This window comes from Lytechinus variegatus, chromosome 3, assembly GCF_018143015.1.
Source record: "Lytechinus variegatus isolate NC3 chromosome 3, Lvar_3.0, whole genome shotgun sequence".
Classification (NCBI taxonomy): Eukaryota; Metazoa; Echinodermata; class Echinoidea; order Temnopleuroida; family Toxopneustidae; genus Lytechinus; species Lytechinus variegatus.
Window position 1 is genome coordinate 26,526,583 of NC_054742.1, and position 26,706 is coordinate 26,553,288.

At 36.8% G+C, this 26,706-nt stretch overlaps 1 protein-coding gene across 1 annotated transcript; it reads right to left on the reverse strand.

The window, feature by feature from the left end:
* Nucleotides 1–2,820: 2,820 nt before the first annotated feature.
* LOC121410639 (endoplasmic reticulum junction formation protein lunapark-B-like) lies at nucleotides 2,821–20,702 on the reverse strand. The gene is made up of 9 exons (XM_041602857.1): nucleotides 20,562–20,702; nucleotides 14,392–14,621; nucleotides 14,215–14,273; nucleotides 13,377–13,417; nucleotides 12,953–13,088; nucleotides 10,776–10,907; nucleotides 9,902–10,066; nucleotides 4,154–4,258; nucleotides 2,821–3,866 (listed from the first exon to the last, which is right to left on the reverse strand). The coding sequence occupies exons 1-9, from the start codon at nucleotides 20,592–20,594 to the stop codon at nucleotides 3,604–3,606; spliced, it is 1,164 nt and encodes a 387-aa protein (XP_041458791.1). The 5' UTR covers nucleotides 20,595–20,702; the 3' UTR covers nucleotides 2,821–3,603.
* Nucleotides 20,703–26,706: the final 6,004 nt, after the last annotated feature.

Here is a 26,706-nt window from a genome sequence, read left to right on the forward strand (position 1 = left end):
GTCCAACTTCCCATGTCAATACTCCAGTCAGACTCTGTTGTTTTTGCAATACCCCCAAGACTAAACGTCTCTTTATATATGGCCAGATTATCAGAAGTAGTAGTATTATTACATATTATTCACAGGGGTTAAGTAATGTTTAATGTGTGGGAAAGGAAGTCCCATGGAAAAACGAAGAGACGATCTGGTGGTCAGTTGGACAGGATTGCACTTGATATAATGGGTCTCTTTAATACCAACTACCGAAAATGAGAATAAGAACATATTAGTTGTGGCAGACTATAACTCAAAGTTTGTGGAAGCATACGCCATCCAAAATAAAGAAGCATATACTGTGGCAAATAAGCTAGCTGAGGAATTCATCTGTCGTTTTGGGGTGCAAAAGGAGACACATTCAGATCAAGGGCAGAATTTTGAGTCTAAGTTAGTTAAGGAAGTCTGCCAAATTCTTGGTCTGAAGAAGACTAGGACCACCACTTATAATCCAAAGTATGATAAGGAAAGATTCAACAGGACTTTGCAAATGATGATCGGAACAATGATGGATCCTGACAAGCATCAGAAAGATTGGGACAAATATGTTCCCTTTGCGACAGCTGCTTACAGAAGTGCGGGACATGAAACTACCGGTACTCTAGAAATGCCAAATACGATATTTGGGCGAGAAGTTACTCACCCAATTGTATGTTGATCGACTTTTAACTTGAAACTGACTACGCAGCCAATCTTCAAGACAGAATTGAGGAAATGTATACTTCTGTGACAAAGGAAGGAGACACTAACTTTTAAAGACAGAAAAAGAACTATGATGTGACTATGTTTGGTGAAACCTTCAAAACTGGGCAATATGTTCGGCTACGGAACGATGTAAGGAAGAAGGGAGTGAGCCCTAAATTCGCAAACAAATGGGAAGGTCCATTTTGTGTGATGAGGAAGATGTCGGAGGTCACATTTCACATCTATAAAAGTCCTAGATGTTGTTCAAAAACTTCTACAGACAAAAGAAGTACGAAGGAACCGAACTGTATGACTGGAACAAGGTCACCAACCAGACCAATAATGATGAACCCAAAGACCAGGTTATCGAGACAAGGGAAATGACAGAGAACCAACTGGAAGTGAGGAAGGATCCGGTCGCTATCCAAGACAAAGTCGCCGCCCTCCTAATTACTTTTATTGATTGTAGAAGTTCTTGCTCAATTCAAGTCACCCATGATATCATAAAAAACAAAAACAACCACAATGTAAGAAAACACTGATAATATATTCTTTTCATTCCCTGCATAGATGAACTGCCTTGTGAGACACCTTGTAAACTTGTAAAGTACGCCATTGTGCTTCAAGTGTCATCACTGTGAGTACAGAAGTACAACACAGGAGATGGTCAAGTCTCACAAGAAGGAAAGATATCAGCATGACAGGGCTTCATTAATGATGCCTATTCCCCCTCACTACCGTTCTTCGTCTTTCAGGAAATCTGAGCTCAAGTCCCCAGTGAGAAGGAAGCTCACCACTCCCAAGCTTGAGATGCCAGCTATCATCTCACCTCTGGCCTCACCTTAAAAGATGGATAAAGCTGGTGAGCAGGAACCAATCTCTATGGAAGAACAGGCACCAATCTCAACTGAAGAACCGGAACCAATCTCAAATGAAGAACCAGAACCAATCCAACTGAAGAACCGGAACCAATCTCAAATGAAGAACCAGAACCAATCTCAACTGAAGAAACTGATCCAATCTCAACTGAAGAAACGGAAACAATCTCAACTGAAGAAACGGAAACAATCTCAACTGAAGAAACGGAAACAATCTCAACAAAAGAACCAGAACCAATCTCAACTGAAGAAACAAAAGACATCAACTGAGGAAGAAACCTCAAAGGAAGTATTCTTTAACCACCAATCCACTCAGACCGAGGCGGATGGTCTATAAATTTACAAAGGCCCAAGCCACTCGATCGGCCAGTGGAGCTACCACAATTAGCCACACTTGGGATAGAACGAGGTATACCCACTACTCTTACAAAGTATCTGGATGTGAAACAGAAGTATAATTCTATTATTATACCAAGTATGTATGTATATTCACTATAATCAATTTTTTTTCTTTCCTCTATTCCTACTGTTCTTTCTCTTTCTTGGAATGCACACGGTCAATCGCAGTGCTGGCAGGTTTTGATAGATTTTTGACCAATTCATATCTTATTAAATGTTAATATAAATTTATCTGTATATATTTTCATTGCAAAAAAAAGGAAAATCTTATGGAAACTTATTGACTTATTGAATGTTTTGTAGAAATGAGCGAGAAATAGTGAATAAACTTGCTTTGATATAACAGAGATTGAATTCTCTGTACAATATATGCTGCACGTAGACATAAGTGTGCTTTCCAAACTTGCTTGGTGCACCGTTTTCATCTACTTCCGCAATTTGTCCATAAGAGTGTAAAGAGACGTTTAGTTGCAGGGGCTGGCAAAATATTTGACTTTGACTTGAGCCTTGACGTGGGAAGTTAGAAGTAGGAAAACTTGGAAGGTAAACAGACACAGGAAACAATCCTATAGCCAAGGTCTATAGATGCTTGAAACATCGATATGAATTAAATTAAGTCCATATTGTCCTGTACGAATGAATGTTACAAATCCCATATAGAGGTCCAAATTAATTAAAGTATAGCTATGATACAAATTTTCTTAATAATTATTTTGAGCGAGTGACCTGAAATATATGGTTTAACAGTCTAGGAATCAACCTTTTTATATAGACGACGGAATTAACAGACGTGGAAACGAATGTCAGACTGGGAAGGTAAAAATAGACTGGGAAGGTAAAAATAGAGTTTTCCCTGAACAAGCTAGATGCCAGATAGATTGGAAAATTTCTTAATATTTGGAGGCCCAAGATAAAATTAATTAGTCCTTATATTTCTCCAATAAAAAGAATATCTTAGAGCTTATCTGTAAATATAGTAATAAACCACTGTGTCTTTCCTTGCTGTGTACCTCCCATAGTCATATATTTTGATGAGACGACCCTTAAATGCAAATCTATAGTGAGCCGCTCTAGAATTTTTCTTCCACCCTTTTATCATAGTAATTCTCTTGGAAACTGCATGCTTGGAAAATATTGAGATAAAATGGAAATAGGCAAAAGCTCATGTGATCCATCACAGACTGAACACCATCCTAACATAGAGGTCGGAATGGAAGAGATAAGTAAGAGTGGCAGCTGCTATAAAATTACAAATGTGCTATTTGGAGGAAGGTTACCACCTGTTACCCCCCTTTTGTTGTTTTCTCATTATGAATATGGTCAAATAATACTTTCACATGTGCGTTTATATTACATCATTGACCTGTACATGAAAAATAAAAGTGGAATACATGACAAGGAAATCCAGAAAACTAAATGCTGTGATTGCATCTCAGGTCTCCAGAATACCTTGCTGATTCCCAACATTCCCTACATTCTGTGATGGAAACATTAATTGTGCTAAAGGATACAGGGAAACAATACTTGCACATTGAGTACAAATACAGGCATTCTGAAAATTAGTAAATTACTAGCAATATGAAGAGAAATATCAAGAAGGAAAACACTGTTATCTAAGTTGTTCCACTTGTTCTACTGGAATTTCGTTACTTTCAGCTGCTTCATCAGTTGTGCTTTCAGGAAGATCTGAACCTCCTACCTCATCTTTATTGATAACCTCTTCTACAGGAGTTTCTTCTGTATTTTGTACTTCAGCTGATGGTTCCATTGTTGATGTAGGTTCTTCCATTTGGTTCTGATGGCTAGATGTGGATTCTGTGTCAGACCCACTCACTTCACTCCCACTAGCATTCGATCCAGAGCCTCTTCTCTCTGCAATGGTCAAAAGCATAACAAGAAGAAGACATATTCATAACATCTCAAATCTCAAAAGCAGGTTGTAGGTTGTTTTCCTTTCAGGACCCCCAATAAACTTTATTTCAGACATCCATATTTTTTGTGAGTTTGCTCATACCATTATCTATTTACCAGATTTGTATTGCTCATGAAATTTATTTTCAAATGATATACAATTTAAGGGGATTCAGTTAATTGAAAATATAAAAAGCCAGCCTTTTTTTTACAGAATTTACCTAAACTTTCTGAAACAATGATCTTACCAAGTGTGGCTCCAAATGTAACAGCTGGTGTTTCAGGAAGCTTAGGAGCATTAGGTCTGACTTTTTTAGATGGGTTGAATGTCTTGCAGTAAGCACACCTAAATGCTGTAAGGAAAATCACACCAAATTCCATAAGATTAAAATGTGGATTGTACATATGATGAATTGGCATAGATTTATCGATTCAGCTTCTTCTAAGCTTGAGTCATATTGATTATTTTGTAAACTGTTGTTTGATAGCTTTTATTCTATCAGACATCGATGCATCAAATTTTAAAGGCGGGAAAATCAAGTCCATTTCTTGCTCCGTCACATCAAGTCGATGCATGGCACATACTGCTAGTGCCGATCGTTAGAACTGTTAGCAGATGACAGAGCAAAGACCGTGTGTACTTTCCATGATCACAAAACAAAAGGGACCCATGCAGAATTCTTCCCAAAATATATTTTTAAAAATGATAATTGCAGATGACACCATATACGCTTGAAAGAAAATAATATGAAAGACATGAATCACGCAGTCGATCTGAATGATTCTCGGTTAACTCTCAGACACACACAACAGTCCACTACCCTAACTCTCCCGCTTGCTGCACTGGCCAACATGCATGTGCTAGCTTGCCGACCTTGCTAGAGATGTAGTTGGATCCTAAATGAGCTCCAGATTGATGGACTCTTATCGGTTAGAAAGGTCATAGTTCATATAAGTAAACAATGAAGGTAGTCATGTGACATTGGCCGACATTGCAATGACGGTCCAAGAAAAGGCCTGCCATCGCTTGACACTATTTCTGCATCGAGGTCACAAGTTAAATATATGTGTCAAAGAATTCATATTTTCACCGCTATATGAGATAATAGAATTGAAGATGGGGAAGAGAAAGGGACAAGCTACCAGGCAACCAACTACGAAGGTCCAAAGTCGACGAGCCAGCAAAAGGGAAAATACGGGCGAAAACGAGGAGTAGGCCGACAGCTACCCGCTCCAAATTGACAAATCGTCGCACGGCTGCAGATGCAGAAGGCAAGGCGGGCCCATTGCTGAGCAGATCAGCTCAGGCCGGAACGACAGTGCAACCGTTGCTTCTCCTGCAGACAGGTAATGGCCATAGTGATATCAATGCTAGGTCTAACGTTAGATATGACAGTGGTAATAACGATGTTGTGTCCTCTTTTCCCTCCCTGGTGCCCAGTGCAAGTCTTCTCCAAGAGAACATTGAACTGGGGGAAGAGGATTCAACCGTTAATGTCAGTGTTGTTGGCTCTGGATCTACACACAGTCCTAAAATTTTCATGGGAGCAACTGCAAGAAGACAACATCATGCGGATACACATGCTAAATACTCCACATCACACAGTTACAGAAACGTCTCCATTGAATCCGGTTGGGGAAAAGTTGGGCATGTCTACCCCTCAAAATATAAAGGAAAAAATTTGGAAGGGGGAATACACTGACCTCAACACACTCATCGATAGCCAAGACACAGTAACACACCTGCAATGAGTAGCTATACCGCAGATGAACATGCCAACAACCAAACAGTAGCACAGGTAGAGGGACAGTGGCTCTTGAAACCCTCCTCTTCCCCATCCAAAAATAAGATACTCCATATTGAGAGCTGGACCAATGCATTTTTTGTGTACATTAGCATTTATCTTGAAGCTAACCCCACTCACATGCATGCCCTACTCAAATATTGCCACCTCATTCCCACAGCTGCTCTCTGGTATCACGGGTACGGCTGGAGGGAGTTTGAAACTGAATTCAGACATTGTCTCCATAGAAAGGGTGGTCATGGGCAACATTAGACGGTGAACTGTGGCTCCTTCACGTTATCAGCGGAGGGCAGAAAGGACGCAGAAACACAGGAAGGGGGTGGGAAAGGGGGGCATGTCTGCACCCCCAGCAGGCCGAAGTAAGAATCTTTTTCAGACCAATGAACAACAACAATACAATAAAGGCCCCCTGTTATGACTACAATGACCGCACAAGTACCCGAAAGCAATGTAGGTTTGCAAACAAGTGCATGCTGTAGCATGCGGCACACCTGGCCAGATTAGGATGAAAGAGGACAAAAACACGATTCTTAGATTCCGAGCTACGACGACCCTAATTTTGGAAAATCTAAGGTCACAGTTAAAACAATACCCTTCTCAGGGGTTTCAGCGAGTTTTTTTGCATAAACTACACAGGCCCTAGGCTATCAGTAGATCTGCCCAACTTAAAATCAGTAGAAAATAACAAAGCAGCAGCTTCAATGAAAATAAAGAAGAAACTTGAGCTTAGTCAGTATGTTGGCCCCTTCGACTCAAGGCTATTAAAAAATCTTCGATCAAGCCCAATTGGCCTTGTTCCAAAGAAGACACCAGGTGAGTTTAGGCTAATTAACCACTTGTCATATCCAGAGGGATTATCAGTAAATGATTTTATTTCAGATGAGTGTTGCATGGTTGAATACACAAGCTTTGATACGGCTACTGAATTAGTGGCAACAGTGAGCGTTGGGGCAGGAATGGCAAAGGAAGATATACAAGTGGAATGCCTCTGGCCGTCTCACCTGCATCACGCGGTTCAATATAGCAGCAGTGCTGACTTTGAAAACTACTCTAACTTGCACAAGATGTTCAGTGATACATGGTTACTCTTATGTTCACTTTTTATGAATTAGACCAATACACTTACAGAGATATGATGGTTATTCAACAAAAAAAAACCAACATGGCCAAAGTTCATTGGCCTTACATGACCTTTGACCTTGATCATGTGACTTGAAATTCACACAGGATGTTCTGTGATACTTGATTACTCTTATGTCCAAGATTCATGAATCAGATCCATAAACTTTCAAAGTTATGATGGTAATTCAACAGATACACCCAATTCGGCCAAAGTTCATTGACCTTTGACCTTGGTCATGTGACCTGAAATGCGCACAGGATGTTCAGTGATACTTGATTACTCTAATGTCCAAGTTTAACGAACTAGACGAATAAACTTTCAAAGTTATGATGGTAATTCAACAGATACCCCCAAATCGGCCAAAGTTCATTGACCCTAAATGACCTTTGACCTTAATCATGAGACCTGAAACTTGCACAAAATGTTCAGTGATGCTTGATTACTATCATGTCCATGTTTCATGAATCAGATCCATAAACTTTCAAAGTTATGATGGGAATTCAACAGATACCCCCAATTCGGCCAAAGTTCATTGACCCTAAATGACCTTTGACCTTGGTCATGTGACATAAAACTCACACAGGATGTTCAGTGATAATTGATTAACCTTATGTCTAAGTTTCATGAACTAGGTCCATATACGGTATTTTCTAAGTTATGATGACATTTCAAAAACTTAACCTCAGGTTAAGATTTCGATGATGATTCCTCCAACATGGTCTAAGTTCATTGACCCTAAATGACCTTTGACCTTGGTCATGTGACATGAAACTCTAATAGGATGTTCAGTAATACTTGATTAACTTTATGGCCAAGTTTCATGAACTAGGTCCATATACTTTCTCTAAGTTATGATGTCATTTCAAAAACTTAACCTCAGGTTAAGATCTGATGTTGACGCCGCCGCCATCGCCGTCGGAAAAGCGGCGCCTATAGTCTCACTCTGCTATGCAGGTGAGAAAAAAATCGGCCTTCCGCCTGCTCCCCATCCAACAGAAAAATCTGAGGGGCCCACCATGCGGCTCACATTTCTAGGCCTAGAACTTGACTCAATAAAAATGCAGATACAGCCCACTACCCTGCGCTGGCCAACATGCATGTGCTAGCCCGCGGACCTTGCCTGAGATGTAGTTGGATCCTAAATGAGCTCCAAATTGATGGAAATATATATACAGTACGTAATTTCTCTGGATGGTCATTTGAATTGGTATTCTATGCTGATATAGCAATTGTGAGGAAAGTTTGTGGAATAAGTTTTATGGCAATGTTTGAGAATTAAACCTGATATGATAATCCATTTTAGATACAATCATAGAGCCAGAATGTCTCAAACTGACTTCTATATTAATATGATTAATGGATGTAAATCATTATTAAATTATTACAATTTAATAAATTTCTATGTCCATAATAAATATATAGGAAATGTCAGCAGAGTTATGTTATGCTGATATGGAGGTATTTATATTGTCATTATTTTCCTCTTTTTTTTTTCATCTTCGACAAAGGAAGAACAATGCGCATGCAGGATTATTTTCCATTTGTAAATTCATAGCAGCTAAATAAACATGGACTAACCTAGACGGAGTTGGGCACAAATGAGCTTCAAATTGATGGAAATAAATATCTAATGTAATTTTCTCTGCTTGGTCATGTAAAATGATATTCTATAGTGATTAGTGATACTACGATTGTGAGAAGAGTTGCTACAGTGACAATGTTCGAGAATCAATCCTGACATGATATATTTTCTAGACAAGTGCAGATCATCATTTGATCACAAATTCGCTATGTCCATCATTAAAAATGGAAACGGGATACAAATGCTTTACATCAAGTTCTAAATTCATATTTATGATTATTATATTACAAACGTCTAAACGTCTCTTATATTACATGTTTTATGGTCATAGTAAGAAATATTGTTAATGAGAGAAAGATTTATTTCAAGTCCATCGTGTCATAATTTTCCATTTTGATCTGGTTTGATGAAAGCACAATGCGCATGCACAATCAAAGACAATGAATTCCATTCATGAATCCATCATGCACAAATCATCTCAGCATTAGCAGGTGAGGACTCGAACTGGGATCAAAATAAACTTCAAATTAAGTGCGAATATGCATCATAATTACACAAAAGGTTTCATTTTGGGGGAATGTAATTCAATTTAGTAGGAGTTTAGTTAGACATCATTGTTCATTTTGACCATTGTGTGTACCAAACGAAAAGGCCATACTGTATATCTTTCCTTCACATTGTCATTTTTTTTTATTCACCGGTTTCGCAAAATCTGCACCGGCGCTCAATGATATCGATTGAGCACCAATTTTTAAATTGATTTGACTCAGGCTAAGTTTCTTAATTTCTAATATCAGAAAAAAAAAGAAAAAGCAGTGCATAAAATGATCATCTTCATTTAAAAATTTATCAACAGTTAACTTACATGATGTTTGTACTGAAAACATAGAAATCACAAAATGAAATGAATGTAATTCCTGTTGAAAGCCAGTGATAATAATGTCCTTTTTATTGAAAACAACCAAAGGGACATCTTACAGCTATGGACTGGTTCTTTGTAGAGTTGCATTTTGATGTTTACTTCCAATGGGTGTTTTATAAAACTGCACATAAGTTACACACAATGATATAAAAAAGTTAACTTAGCATTACCAATTGATTGTATATGGTTCCCATACACTAACAGATATGATCAATTGTACAATCATTTGTGTCTTTTTTTAACACCCATCTTGAGTGCTAAATTGAATTCCAAACCATTTTTATTCCGTCCGCTATTTGAAATCCGATCTTTGTGGAATAAAATCATTGCTATTAAAAACATCTGAATGCAACATTTGTTAAAATTTCAATAGGGTTATAGGAAATTCAGTCCTGCGTAGTTGTAATACCACACATAATGTAGTGCATCTCATTTACCCTAATAGCAAATCATCAGTCATACATTAAGGTATGTGTAAATTCATTCGAGAAATTTTTCATATCTAACCAGCTTGAAGCTTCCCCAAGATCTACGTACTGATGCTATAGAGGAGTATGGACTTACCAAGATATTCATATTCTTCCTGTAGTGCCATGCCATTGTGTGAATAGCAATGTTTGCAGATGAGGGCATACCTGCTACTTGGTCCATCTCCAACCAAGTAACCTACGAGCTTGTCAAAGGTTGTCTGTTCTTGAGAAAGGATTGGTCTTACTGTGCCTGGAGATCCTGAAAGAAGAGAAGATACCAAGGATGAATCAGTTGATTATTCCATTCACATCATGTTGTTTCTCTAGTGAAATTCCATTCGCATTCTTGTACTACCAGGGTGGCTTTTATTCATCCATTTTACACAATAGCATTGAGACTCTTAGAGACTATGGCCCGTATTCCGAAGTCAGGTTTAACTTAGACCATGGTCTAAATCTGTGCTAAAATTATGGACAGCCAAATATATCAAAATCATCTTACAGTGTATTTTTTATGTTTACAATGCTCTTTCCTCACTCATGAATGGTGAAGACAGCTATATTATTTATCCTTCCCTAACAGTTAAGAATGATTTGATAGAAAAATTAGCTTATACATTGGAATTATGCCACTAATGGCTATCCATAAATAAACCATAACTTTAAACCAGAGTTTAAATCAAACCCAAATTCAGAATACAGGCCTTTATCTCTAACTTTCAAATATTCATTTTCTTCCATAGAAAAGAAATGCATGTCAAAATATATACCTGTTTTCATCCATTCTGTTACATATTTTCCTTTTCAAATGGTAAATTCCATTTGTTTCGCTTTTTTTCCGGTTTCATATCTCCCTCCTCTCTCCATCTCTTTTTCTCTATCTTACTTTCCCCCTTTCTTTTCTTGTCTCTCTCTCTCCTCTCTTTTAACCTCAATCCCCTCCTCTGTCTCTCTCCATCTTAACTTACTAATCATAGCAGCCTGAGGTGTTTGTAACATTGGTTGGTTTCCAAGATGAGGTGAAGGTCGTTGAGGGGTCCCAGAAGGAGAACCTCTCCCACGTCCTCTACCTCTTGCACTGAATGGTCTCTGGCGCAGAGCTATAAAATAATAATTGAAATACCTTAAAGATTAATCACACTTTATTCAACAAGAAAACCCATTATCAAATATGATGGAAAATAAAAATCTGTTATTGATTAGATTCATAATTGAATTGAATGTCTGTAATAACTTTTTTTAGTTTGAAGCATTTGTTCAAACATAATGTATAAAACATTTATAACTAATTCTTTGGGGTAAAACTACAAGTGATAACTAAAAAACAAATGGCATTTCATGATTTCTAACTTTATTTCTGGTAAAATTCAAACTTTATATTTGATGAAACAACCTTCCCTTCAATAAATTAATACAATAGGCAATGTACGATGAGAGAGAAGTTATTTAATTGAATGTGTGGCAGTTGCACAAAATTTATCTCTAAAGAAAACCAAGTGGAATGCCTCTGGCCGTCTCACCTGCATCACGCGGTTCAATATAGCAGCAGTGCTCACTTTGAATACTACTCTAACTCGCACAAGATGTTCAGTGATACATGGTTACTCTTATTTCCTTTTTTTATGAACTAGACCAATAAACTTACAGAGATATGATGGTTATTCAACAAAAAACCCCAACATGGCCAAAGTTCATTGACCTTACATGACCTTTGACCTTGATCATGTGACCTGAAACTCGAACAGGATTTTCAGTGATACTTGATTACTCTTATGTACAAGTTTCATGAATCAGATCCATAAACTTTCAAAGTTATGATGGTAATTCAACAGATACACCCAATTCGGCCAAAGTTCATTGACCTTTGACCTTGGTCATGTGACCTGAAACACGCACAGGATGTTCAGTGATACTTGATTACTCTAATGTCCAAGTTTAATGAACTAGACCAATAAACTTTCAAAGTTATGATGGTAATTCAACAGATACCCCCGATTCGGCCAAAGTTCATTGACCCCAAATGACCTTTGACCTTAATCATGAGACCTGAAACTTGCACAAAATTTTCAGTGATGCTTGATTACTATTATGTCCAAGTTTCATGAATCAGATCCATAAACATTCAAAGTTATGATGGGAATTCAACAGATATCCCCAATTCGGCCAAAGTTCATTGACCCTAAATGACCTTTGACCTTGGTCATGTGACGTGAAACTCATGCAGGATGTTCAGTGATACTTGATTAACCTTATGTCCAAGTTTCATGAACTAGGTCCATATATTTTCTAAGTTATGATGACATTTCAAAAACTTAACCTCAGGTTAAGATTTCGATGTTGATTCCTCCAACATGGTCTAAGTTCATTGACCCTAAATGACCTTTGACCTTGGTCATGTGACATGAAACTCTAAAAGGATGTTCAGTAATACTTGATTAACCTTATGGCCAAGTTTTATTAACTAGGTCCATATACTTTCTAAGTTATGACATCATTTCAAAAACTTAACCTCAGGTTAAGATTTGATGTTGACGCCGCCGCCGCCGTCGGAAAAGCGGCGCCTATAGTCTCACTTTGCTTCGCAGGTGAGACAACAAAACCAATTTAAATCAAAATTCAATTCAACAATAAATGCTTCTGATCTGTTCGAAGAAAAAATGTGCTTGCAATTCCCTCCCAATGATTTTAATTTAAATGCATGTTCAAAAGGTCCAAAACCTAAATACTAACTCAAACTGGCCATCTAAAGTCAAATACAATTTTAAATCCATACCTGTTTTAGGTGTTAGCCAAAGACAAAGTATAAATATTGCCCATGGCTTTCATCACATGGGTCATATTTATCATACATGACGTATCTCACATGAATGTTGTAACAAATTACTAAATAGTTCAATCACATTTTCACAGATGGCACAGATGTAAAGAGGATAGATACAAAGAGGGTTAAACAACCCTACTACGCAGAATTATACAATTTTTGTAAACACCAGTATTTATACCTGATAACCTGGGCCTAAATTCAAATACATTAATCCTTAAAGAGAGATTGCACATGATGATTTGTGAAATGACATATTTACCCAGATATTCCTTAGAGGATCTGCTAGAAGAATCTTGCAGGCAAGGGGTTAATATCACTAACCTGGTGTAGGTGCTTGTCCTCTGCCGATTGCTGGTGTCTGGGGCGAGGTCAAAGGGGGCAACGTTGCACTTGGATCAAACTTCTCAAGTATCTCTTTGGCTTTCTTGTAACTCTCATTCTCCTTCACATCTTCTAACTGTAAGAATATGATGTGAAGGTATTTGAAATTAAGTGTTAAGCTTTGAAATTTAATTCATCTCAATAGCAGGATTCCTGAGTTTAATGATTCATAGTACACATGCATATTTCATAAACCAATGTTTTATCATACTATTTAAAGATCATCATAAGGAATTCAATCAATATCAAATAATGAGCATGCAAAATGACTAACAATTTAGAAGGATTCAATTCCAAACTAGCTATTATATAAATCCTCTATAACCTGCTTTTACAAATTTGAGATCAAGGAAAGTGCACTTACAACAGACTTTTTCTTGTTCCTCAATTCCTCAAGAGCAAGATCTATAGTTGACAGAAAATGGTTAATGAAAAGTCTTAATAACCTTGATTTGTTTGAATTAAAACCAATCATTGGCACAAGCATTTGTACTAGTTACACACACTGTGAATGTCAGAATGATATATACAATGCATGCCACAAAAAATGAAACCGATATTTATTGATGATTTATCATATCTTGATCACAAACACCATAGACAAATGACCTATCATTGTAAAGCTTCAAGTCTCTTCTTCCATTTGAAATAACTTACATTATTCCTCATTCAGATTCTAAGCCTTACAATGATAGGTCATTTTTTATTTTATTTGTGATTAAGTTATGATAAATCATCGCTAAATCTCGGTTTCGTTTTTTGTGGGATGCACTATATGGACATATCACAAAACATACCTTTTAATACAAATGGTATGGCTAAGTAACAAAAAGAATTTCAACAAATAACTTAGTAAAAGTATTCAAACATTAAAGGCCTTTATAAAATCAAATCTGTATAACTACAAAGCTGTGCCAAATAGGATTAAAATGTTCATAGATATGACAGTATAAATATAACAGAGAATCATATTTAATTAAAAAATCCTTGAATATAACATGCAATATACATAGGCCTATATCCAACATCTATGAATCAGGAAATTTATATGATGCAAATATAAAAGTGAAACTGAAGGTCATTTCCCAGGACTTTAGCATTTATCTGTACATTCAAAGAAGTAAATTAGCACTGTGACACAACCTTACATTAAGCTTTTATCTATAATTGTTTCTCACTATACAGCAACTATATTTTCTTACCATTTTGAGCAATCCTCTTTACAAAGTACCAATGCAATGCCTTCCTTATCAGCCAAATTCTGTAGAGAGAGTTAAATAATGTGTACGGTTTTATATTTACAATAATTTTCATTTAGTAACAAGCTTTTTAATAATGCTTTCTTAAATTATATGAAGAATCAGCAATTCTATACTTACAAGAACGGAAACAGAAGCAGAGGAAAAATCTGTATAACTCTCTGTTGCCAAGTTGTAGCATTGTAGAGAAAATAGAAGAAGAGTGCCATTATCAGGTAGCCAATGACAGAGTAGAGCAGGAGGCTACCCATGTAATGTTTCTCTAGTTCAACATTACGTCGCTTAGACCGTAGTAGTTGGTCAATGTCTTTTTCAATCCCTTCCAATATCTCAACAGTACTCTGCCGTTTCTGTGTAAAGATTAGTTGGTAAGAAAGAGATGCAGAAAATAATCTAGAAATTGAAATAAATACTTCAAAAGCTTTCTGTTCTGTCATTCCACATTTTTAAGAAAAAATAACGAGAAGTTCTGTCACGATACCTCTCCTAATTCTTTCAAAATTCATAACAAAATGGCCGATCGAGACTGGGGTAGAAGGAGAGAACTTTTTGTTTTTTTGAGGTTCCAGTCTGTGCCTCGATGTCAGGATACTGCCAGACGTTAGACCTTCATGCATATAATCGTGTTAAGTGCATGATTTCAGTTTTCACAATTCAGTTTGATAAATATTTTGACCATAAATTACCCTAGTCCTGTGTCTATGGTCAAATACACAGTAAGCCCCTGGGCTCCCACCCGCTTTGCAGTCCGGGAGCTCCTTGGGGCTGGGTTATGGCTAGACCAAAAGCTTCGGTCTCTGTTATGTTGGTTGTTCAGCTGAACTCTGTTGGCTTCACTCACCAAATACAGAGACCGAAGTTCTAGCGCGATCTGTACAGGGGACTCAATGGCCATATGTTTATGTACTTAAGATCGGATAAAATGGGAAAGTGAATTTGGTAAGTCACTGTTTTTGTTCTTTTTAACTTGATTTTTCTCTGTTTTTTGGCAATTAATGCCAAGAGGGAATATTAATTTGCATTTTGGTCGCGTTAATTTTCAAAATTTTTATTCATTAATTTAAGACAAAAATTGAAGAGCCCCGACAGGGGGATTTTGCATTGCAAGTCCCCTAATGGTGGCTGCACGATAGCGAGCCGTCTGTGTACGAGGAGAAATTTTAAAAAAAGTTTTAAAAAACTCCTCGAAACAGACGGCTGCCAGCTGTCTAGGTTATGGCATGTGAAGCCAGGTCTTCGTGGTAATTGACCCACACGACGGAAGCCAAAACCTGAAACTTTCACCCACGAGATTTCTACTTTCCTTCTAAAAGATCTAGCCCTAAATCATCTACATGGGATAAAACTTGATGTCCGTCATTTCTACACCCTTGTTATTTTTTGAACAAGAATTCATTAAAAAAATGAGAAAAATATTGTGAAAAGACGGAAGAGACTTGCCCGAAGTTTATGCCGCCATCTTGCTTCCTATTGTTCTTCGCCAACGTTACAGACTCTTCCGTCTTTTCACAATATTTTTCTCATTTTTGTTGATGAATTCTTGTTCAAAAAATAACGAGGGTGTAGAAATGTCGGACATGAAGTTTTATCCCATGTACATGATTTAGGGCTAGATATTTTAGAAGGAAAGTAGAAATCTCAGGGGTGAAAGTTTCAGGTTTTGGCTTCCATCGTGTGGGTCAATTACCAGGAAGACCTGGCTTTGTACACTCCTAGTACCAATGAGGTCCAAACATTACATGTATGGACCTCATAGGCGACATCAGTGGAAATGCGGGGTTAGAAATCTTTGAGTACAGGATATTTCGATATTATTTCACAAGTACGCGCTTTATTTGTTATTTTCCTTAAAATTATAATTAAGGATCGTAAATACATTGTTCGCAACAACAATAAAATGAAAGATATTAAGGGAAACTTACATTTTGACGACTTTTTCCTGATTTTCTTGGCAGTTGCTCTTCACTTCTGACTCGCGATCGAAGCTGTTATGCAGATCACGTGATACGCTTTCTCGTCAGGTGATCGGTTGGTTATTCTTTTCGCCAGACGTTGATAATGATATATTTCATAACGCTAGCATTCATCGCAAATTCAGGTGAAAGCGATTGGAGTTAACAGCGCAAGCTTTAAATTTTTCAAAAAATTTCGCGCCGGACATGAAGGATCATTTGGTCCCATATTGGCGTAATGCATAACAACGGGGGGGGGGGGGGGGGGTGTCCCTACCACTTCAACGACTATAGCCAGAAATTATGATTTTTTTTCTCTCCTAGCTTTTTTAACCAAAATACCCCCCCCCAAAAAAAGGGAACTAGTGTTAAAGAGAAAGAGAATTATGATAGAGGAACACAAAATACTTTATTTTGTCAGCTTTTATTTATTCGACTTATAATCCCATAATCAAATATTAAATGGGGCTTCCACAGTTTTTTAAGCCCGGGGCCACTTACATTGACGAGTGGATACCATATGCGCGACCAAAAAAAAAATCTTTTTCACTATAGGGCACGTTACATACGTAACGTGATAAGGGTGTCAAAAACACAAAAATAATGAAAAAGGGGTATATCTATTTCGCTAGGAAAATTACGTGTTTAGGGTCGATTTAGAGGGGATGATAAAACAAGATTAAAATGTTTTATAAAGGATGTCCTTGTTTTCCCCAACACTTCGTGTTTAGAGTCCAATTTGCGCAAGGTGTAGAAGCTAGGTGGGGTCGTACTAAGTCAAATAAGGTCAAAAAGCCGAAGACCGAAGGACCCGTAACAATAAACATTCCTGTACTTGTTTAGGGGTCATTTCAGGGAATATTTAAACAGTATCGTTTTGTTTCCAATTCTTGTCAAGGGTACGGTACACGTCAATACTTGTTAAGGGGTGCATTTTCAGAATCAGGAAATTACGTGTTTAGGGTGCTTTTTGAGACCCCATGATCGCGCATGGTATCCACTCGTGAATGGAAGTGGCCCCCGGATTTTAAAGTCAATTCATAAAAATATTCCTCCTCGGGATTTGAGCTTTCTTTCATGAAATATCAATCTTTTTCGTGATTACCAAAAATACTTAAAATGCCATTTTTTTAATCTTTGTATAAAGCTTTAGCTCATGCGTTGCGCCTGCAATATTTTAATGTTGAGATACAACTTTATGCTTTTAATGAATTCCTAAAAACACTAAATTCTCAGATTATTTGTCGCAATGGAATGATTGGAAATGAATGATTAATAAGTTTCATGAATAATGTTTAAAATGCATCTCTCTATCAGTTTTGAATATTTAAAAAAAATGTCAGCTCGTGCTTTTTGCTCGCAATATTTTGATTAGTAAGAAGTTCTTGTATATGCGAGTTTGATAGATAAATAAATAGAGAGAGGGGGGAGGGTCCCTCAGCTACTTGTCCTCGCTTATTCCATTTTTTTTTATTATGCTCGTACGTGTTGTGAGGTTTTCAAAGTCTTCTTTTTCTCACTCTTTTTATTGTCTCGGAACTTCCCTCTATTTCTTTGCTACGATGTATAGCCCTTCTTACTTGTTTCAATTCTTTTATGTTCTCATTTCACTGAAAACATAATTATTAAACTGACGTAGAAGACTTTACAACAAAATTTTGATATTGTTTTTTTCTTGTTTGTTTGGCTTTCTTTTTTCTTCTCCTCATTTCTTGTTTTTCTTCTTAGTTTCCCTTTCCTTATTTTCTCTTATTTCATTTCATGAGGCATCCGCCAACTTATATACAACAACAAACATATTTAGAGGCCGATATCCAGTGAGGGGGCGTGGTGGTATGCCCCTCTAAAAAGGAGGAAAATAGGAAGGAAAAAAAGAAGGGAAGGGGAAAAAATAAGAAAAAAAGAAAGTCAAAGACGATGATGGCAATGATGATGATGATGAAAATTATCTTGGTGAAGATGATAGTGGTGGTGATGGTGGCGGTGATGATGATGATGATGATAATGATGGTGGTAGTGGTGATGAAGATGAGAATGAAGTTGGTGACGATGCTATGATGATGATGACTAGATGTAATTTTGTTATTTTGTCTTTAAAAAATAATAGTGCACAGGCGAAATCATTTAAAGTTTATTATGAAAATAGCAGAAAAAAATAATTTGAAAAATTGTACCGTTGCGTATCCAGTGGAAAATCCATCCCCCACCAAAAAAGAAAAAAAAAGTGAGATTTTGTTTTGTTATTTGTGACGGCGTAGGTCTATGCGAGCAGCTATGGGATGGGAAAAAAAGTAAATGAAATGTCAAGAAATACATGATAATGACTTTTATTGTACATTCAGTATATCAGTAGATAACTTCATACTCTTTCCAAAAAAGAAAAAAGTGGGTATATTATGGACCATTAAAAATGGGCAGTTGCTCTGTATATTATATTACATAGAATATATAGAGCAACTGCTCGTGTGTAGCGGTAAGTTATTCACCTGATCTACATAATTCATGCGGCGCACGGCACGTGCGCAATGTTTAATAATTATTGCTGTGAACACAATGAATGTCATCAAAAACATAATCTCACAGATCAAATAATGCCAGCTCGACGCGCAAAATCAGAAAAAAATATATTTTCTGCCCTGATAATTTGGTAACCCTAACCTAACCCAATTTCTAAGTATTTTAAACATAAACAGACTACAGACAATGATTTAAATTAACTTTATATTCTTTTGCGAAAAAGAATATGAAGGACAGCTTTTTGATAAAGAACAGTTTTAGAGTGTTATAGCGCGATTTATACCTACAACCGCTAAATCCTGTCACTGTCGGTATGAAGCAGTGATTCCATCAGCTTACGGTAATAATTTTTGCAACACGGGCGCCAGTCCGAGAAACAGACAGGCATTTGCCCAAACGGACAACATCTCAACCTCTGCTCATTTCTTTTTGCACGGGCACATAAAATCTCGACGTAACCCATCACATTTCTCCCTATTTTCTCCTCCCTTTTATTTTCCATTAATTTTTCTTTCGTTCACTTTTTTCTGTCTTCTTTCCCCAATTTTTTTTACCCATCACATTTCTCCCTATTTTCTCTTCCCTTTTATTTTCCATTAATTTTTCTTTCTTTCACTTTGTTTCTGTCCTCTTTTCCCTTCTATTTTTGTTCTCGTCTCACCGCTTTTCCTCATCCCCCAGCCTCCGACGCCCGTGCAGATTCGCAAACAATATCAAGAGTATGTCTACTTGCAAGGGCGGAAATCTCTCCCCAAAGGTAGGGGGACCAGGGGCTGGAAAATTTGACAAACAAACAAACAAAAAAAAGAAGGTTTATCACCCCCTAAAGAAGGTCATCTTAACCAAAAGAAATTTGACAAGCAAACAAGCAAAAAAAGGGGGGCATCCCAAAAGTAAGATCGTCTCTTCCAAAATACATGTTTTATTTCGATTTTGAATGAAATGACCAAAAATAGTAGGGGGACATTGCCCCCTACTATTTTTGGTGAGGGGGACATGTCCCCCTGCCCTGGGATTTGCGCCCATGTGGGTGGGGGTGTTGCGCCTCCCTATCGGGATCATATCACAGCGAGTATACACTCTTCCATATGGAAGAGTGTTTACTCGCTGTGATTTCGATCTCACACATATAAAAAAAATAGAACAGCTACGCCTTGATCACAGGCCAAAATGCCTAACGATTTCTCCGCGGCATTAACAACTCTCGTAAGGGGCGCTCCATTTATAAATAAAGTTGCATGAATAGCTGTCTATGGCGACAAAAATTAACGCGGAATTGTTGCCAGAAGCGTGGGAATTTGGCAGAAAATTCAAGAAAAGAACCGGTGAGTACCGATTTAACAGTAATTATATATTCATTTACATTTATTGAATCATAAGAATAAAGATTTTTTACGGAAAGAAAGCTTAGTTCTAAGCTAGGGCTGCCCAAATGCGCGTGAGTGGAGTCCCAGTTTCTTAACACGGGTAAGTATTGCGGTGTCGCCTAGTGGGCTTTGTATGACTCTGAGAGTAAGCTTACGTTAGTAAATGATTTTTACTCTCTAGAAGCCGCCTGGCTACCCAAATGGCAACACTGTTTATCATCACATATGTTCTTTATTAGGACTAGATATATCATTTTGAACCTTCTCCTTTTTTTTCGATTTTGGGTGGCTGTCGCAAAAGGAACTAATAATTACCTATTTCAATTCACTGACATATAATTCAATGTATGGGATTGAATAAAACAAGATATTTCATACCGTTACTACTTACTAGATCCAACTTTTACCCGGCTTAATAAATAGCCTTACTTATCTACAGACTATGATAACTCACCCGGAACCTGGCCAGGATGGTCCCCATTTTCATCCAAAATCCTCCTGGGAAATGCCTGTCGAAGAAAACAGAGAACGTGAGTCCTGACTCTTTAAAGAGCTTTCGAAGGATCGGAAAACTGAATCTTCTTCAATAAAGTAATTTTACTACGGATAAATGTCTATTTCTTGTCGAAAGATGGCGCTAGAGCACAATGGAACACAGGGGTGGATCTTAAGTATAATGGGGTGCATATATTATTGGTACCCGTCACAGATAATTACTAGAATTTCTGCACTGCAGTTTTCATTCTTGGCAGATCTTCTCGCAAAATATTGTAAAGGGGAGTTTTGGGAGTTTTCTTGGGGGGGGGGGGTACGATTCTTCTATTTCTGTAGCGCTGAATGAATCTTCTCACAAATTGTTTATAACGTCATATACGGTGAGCTTTCACTTCCAGATGGACTGCATGGACACCCGCAGTCATGGCACTAGGCCTATAGTCCTTCACTCAGCAGAATAGTGATTTGAACAGCTTACCTAAAAGTGTGGTTGTCTTGCCAACAACAGAATCATTCAAAAGGCATGAGATAAATATAATACATTGGTGGGACCATCCCTTTGATCTACAAGGGGACGATTGCACGAAAGGCTTTGCAAGGACCGTCTTTCGTGTCGCCCATTTTTATGACGCACCATGTTAAACGCATTTCAAATAAATTATCTGCAAACATATTTTCGTCCGTTAAAATAAACAAAATATTTGTTTATAAAATGATGTGATATCTCATGAAATTGTATGAAATTTGATTTAAAAGCAAGCTTACAAATTTTATTTGTTCATAATAAATTTCAGAAACACCCCGCTAGCGCATCATAAAAGATGGGCGACACGAAAGGGTCCTTGGAAAGACCCTTTTGGGCAATCGCCCCCATGACTACCAGACAGTAGGGGTGGTGGTGATGATGATGATGATGACGATGACGACGACGATGATGATGATAATAATAATTGGCATTTATATAGCACTTTATCAATCTACGACTGTTCAAAGCGCTTCACAATCATTATTACCCGGTCACTGGATTTCCTTGGATTCAGAGCATTCCAAGCAGCCTGTTAGGCGCAAACTTGCTAAACCAACCACAATGACGGTTGTTTCCTACCAGTACCCAATTAGTACCTGTGTGAGAGTGGCATAAGTGTGGATTGACGCCTTGCCAAAGGGATGACGACGACGCGACGACGATGATGATGATGATGGGTGATGGATGATGCCAATGACAAGCAATGTTTGGATAATAATCACTAAACTGAAGTTTTCAATTCCTATATGTTAAAAAGTTTGTGTTGTAAACTAGCATTGCCTTAATTGAATTAGCACGGGGAAATTACCGACATGGATGACCTAAGAGTCAAGAAACGTGTGGGGGTAGGCTCACACAAACATTTCAGTAATGATATTTCTAAACTGCGCCTTTGAATTTCCGAAAATGAAATCTAATAAAATGGTAGTATTAAAGGTTCTCGATTTCGTTCTAGGTGTCATGTTTCAATTTAATTAATATATAGTTACGTCACTTTTCCACGCATTACTTACCCTACATACTCGTCATTAAATCTTCATTTCTTTCAGTAATTGTTATGACTGCGAATCTACGTTCGTTCTTCCAGTCCGAAAGTTTAGTGGAGATAAATAACAAAATGGTGGCATTTATGTTGCAAGTGTATTTCACTGAAAAGACATGCCTGAAAAGACATGCTAACAGTTAAGAAAAACAAGTTGATTTGAATGACAAAAACAAAACATATGACTTTGAAAAAGTTAAAAAGTTATCTATATAGAGGGTGTAATGTAAAGAAAATTTTCGTCACTCGAATTCCTCTCTGTTGTTCAGTTATGGACTTGGTACACGTGATTACTGTAACTTACTTGAATTGGATCGAGTCTTTATCGTCATTTACCACTGCAAATATTTTTTATAAAAAAATGCTGTAGATTTCATCCAGGAAAATACCCAATTTAAGTTTTTTAAGCAGATTTGGACTTATAGGCTCATGAAATTTTGTACAATAAAAAGTAAAGAAAAAATAATAAAAATATAAGTTTGTATGACACCCAACATACCCAGCTATCAATCAAGACTTGGCTAAAAAGGAAACCGGAAGCAACATCACAATCAGTGGCGTAACTACGGGGGAGGGGGCATGGGGGCACGTGCCTTCCCCCCCCCCATCGCCTGGCAAAAAAACGGGGAAAAGGAGAAAAAGAGGGAAAAAGAAGAGAAATTTAGTGGGGGAAAGAAGAAATTATTGTTCAATATTATATTATGTTTTATGTTATATTACATAAGAAGCATTTTTTCATAACTTTATGAAACATTTTTTGCTTCATTGTGTCTTCATTTCCTGGTGCTCGCATAGACTGTTTAACGAGATATATACTCCTGTTGTACTAAAACCTCCCGTTTTTATGTAGTGACATATTCTTCTTTTTCATGACTACTTAAAGTGATTGCCCTATATTAAGGTCTTAAACGTTCACATTAGTGGATTGGTGAGATTTCTGCTCTTCATGAACTCCTTACATCAGTCCTAAAAGTGTCAATTTTTCTGATCTGAATATCAAAAATTTTCAGCTCGCGCTTCGCGCTCGCATCATTTTGGTTAGTGAAATACGTAGGGTCTTAGTGAATTCCTACAAACAAGCCTTAGAATGCCCCTCTTCAAGTCTGAATTTCCTAAATTTTCTGAAATATAATCCTTGAGATCTCCCTGTTTAGGGTAACAAAAATTTTAGCTCGCGCTCACATTGTTTGTTTAGCGAGACATGCAGTTACGTATCATGATTACAAAAAATTGCTTATATATAATGTCCCTATTTAGCTCTGAATATAAAAAAAAATCAGCTCGAGCTTCGCGCTCGCATTATCTAATCAGTGAGATAAATATCCATTTAATGGCACTGCATGTCCTTAAAATATCTCTTTTAGGTCAGAATACCTGACAAATGAGCGCGCCCCTAAGTGACTCGAAACTTTTGCTGGTGCCCCCCCCCCATGCCGTGACCCACGGTACGCCACTGATCACAATCATGACTTTCCCCTCAACCTGGATATCTTGAATAAACAATATTCTGTTTGAGTGTCATTAAGTGTCGAAATGATGTCAAAAGGGTTGTAAAATCCTGCGCATAAGATAATCTGTGCACACAATCGGAAGTTCATAATTTGACATTGTAAACAATAAATCGCCTATCAGAAGTATTTTTGTGTTTATTGATCCTAAATATTGATCATAAAGAACAGGGATTGACGTATATGTAATAAAATATCTTTATTTCACTATCGAAGTAATTTAATACTTGCAACTGATTTAAATGTGTTTCGATTTCTGTTGGAAGCTGTTTACAGGGTTCTTAATTTGTTATGGGTAAACTGGTGACGGATTCATATCCGGAAGAGGGAAGACAATTCAAAGGAAGAAAAAATAAATCTGCTTTTCTGACATAACGAGAAAAAAAATACCAGTCTACTTTTCAAAAAAAACTTCAACCATTATTTTTCCTCTTTTTGGACAGGCAAAAGACAAAGAAAAAAAAAACGCATTTCTTAATTCACGGTGACGGTGGTAATTTGGGCGAAAAGGAGAGCTTTGTGCTGTCGGTGCCTTGTGACAAAATCCTGTCGTAATATTCTTGTTATAAATTCTTCCTGTATTGGAGGGCCCCTCTAAACATTTTTTTTTTAAAGACAAGTCCACCTAAACAAAAAGTTGATTTGAATAAAAAGAGAAAAATCCAACAAGGATAACACTGAAAATTTCATCACAGTCGAATGGAAAATGAGTTTTATGACATTTTAAAATCTCGCTTAATTTCACAAAACAGTTATGTGCTCATCCCGGTCGGTAAAACAAATGAGGTGACTGATGACATCCACTCAATATTTTGTTTGTATTTTATTAAACGAAATTTCAAATATTCTAAGTTTCTCATCACTGTCATGTGAAGGGAGTTTTATTCCTTCCTTAATAATATATTATATGGAATAACATTTGTGGTTCATTAAATTTGGTCCTTATTCTCATAAAAATTGAAAAATTGTACAATTTGAACAAAAAGGGAAAAAAAGAAAAAGTGAGTGAGGGACATCATCAACTATACGTCACTGCACGTCACTGAATGGTGCATATACTATTTTGTGAAAAATAAGCGAAACTTGAAAATATCATAACTATCTATATCAGATATAGATCGTTTATTTAAGCAACAGATAGGTGGCCGCTATAAATATTATATATGGTTTGACTAGATAAAAGTCAATGATCAGGTACGTAAACATACCTCATCATAGTATAATGAAGATTTAAAAGTCAAGTTGATTTGAATTAAAAGAGAAAATCCAACAAACATAACGCTGAAAATTTCATCCAAATCAGATGTAAAATAAGAAAGTTATCATTTTCACTTAGGTCAAGTTATGTAGAAATATACAACAATTCACTTCCTCACGTAACTATTTGATTCAATGTTCCCTCAAAATCGTTTATGTCATCGTTACCCTACGAGACAATCCAACTAGTTTCATCTACATGTAGAACATTGTTGCAGATGAAAAAAACACATTTATGTAATATATGATGGCCCGAGATTCTGGAACTCCCTCAGTGAAGAGATTGTTGATAGTCCATCCGTCAGTTCTTTTAAAAAAACCTTAAATATAATTTTCTTAAATCATACAGGTCATCATTTCTTTTTGAATAATCATACCATTAAATTTACGATTTAATGCATACTTAACTTCACCTTTTTTCAGCATTGAAGTCCTGCTCCTATATCATCTTTCTTTATCTCCTTTCCTTTTGTTTTCATACAATCATACTCCTCGTGCGTGTTTCCTTTTTTTTTATTGTTCTTGTTATTCTGCTGTTCTCTGTTCTGTCACCTCTGTGTCCGTCTTCATACATGCCATAAGCAATTCTACAGTAATTATTTAGAGGGGTCCACACCCTACACGCATTTGCATTTTTAGCGTTTCCCTCCATTTTCTCAGATCTTTATATTTATGATAATTTGCTAATATATAATGTGTTATTTTGGAAAAAAATATTATGTATACCTCAATTTATATTGTTTGCATATTAAGTTTCATTTGCAATTGTCACTCTAATTATATACAACTTTAATTTGTCCTGTTGAACATGAAATGAAACAAATTGAAATTGAAATTGAAAAATTGTGAAAATCTGTCACCTTCAGTGGCCGCCAAATTGGCTTCCATGTGAAAGTATTATGTCACATAATTTATGTGTCAACCTAAAAAAGGCTCCATAGCCACTTTTTGTTTCCCTTGTGCGGACTTAGTACAGATTTGACAGCAATGATCTGCAAATGAAAACTTGTTAAATCAAAGTAACACTATATCATTTCACTTATACTCCTGGCCCGGGACTTCTGGTTGAGGGTAGTAAAGAGGCTGGGATCTATCACAACGTTTTATTTTTTTTCATAATTTATGTTTATGCTTTTCTGAATGCTTGTTAATGTTAAAGAGTAATAATTCAGCCAAAGAAGCAGAGTAGTTGGGTAAAGATTTAGGCCTACGTTTAAACTCCTCCGGATCCTACATTATTGCATAATAAAATGCTGCGATATTGGGTATCTATTTAAAAAGATGGTATGGTGATTTGCTGTATAGGCTATACGGTATGAAATTCATTATAACTGATTTTATATGTTTATCAAAATTTTATCAATGGAATGTACCGGTGATAAAACATTGCAAGTATATCGCCCGTATGTCGAGGTGGCCATTTTTGGTAAAGGATCTTCAGATCAGCATATAAAACATATGGATAGGCCTAAAGTAGAAAAACAGCTCATATTTTCCAGACAGGGTTAATTTTGATTAATCTCATAAGGTTTATTACAAATCAATTTTTTTATTGTAATGTTGATATATTCATTTCTAATAGGCCCACAATTAATACAGTTGCTTTTATTTCTAAATTTATAAGTCAAAACTATCAAATTTGTTTTCGATCTGTATGCTGCTTCCGTAATGTTGTTTTCAAGGAAACTCAAATGCTTGCCATCAAGCAGAGACCTAGCTGGGGTTCTGGTCAGACGTACTAAAGAAAAACGACAACCCCCCTCCCCCCCAA

Bases quoted from the DNA above. Each gene is read 5' to 3' on its own strand.
- LOC121410639 (XM_041602857.1), bottom strand. From the start codon at position 20,594: ATGAAAATGGGGACCATCCTGGCCAGGTTCCGG. The intron at 13,089-13,376 runs GTAAGTGCACTT...ATATTCTTACAG, and splicing joins GGAACAAGAAAAAGTCTGTT to TTAGAAGATGTGAAGGAGAA. The intron at 4,259-9,901 runs GTAAGTCCATAC...TTTTCCTTACAG, and splicing joins GGAAGAATATGAATATCTTG to CATTTAGGTGTGCTTACTGC.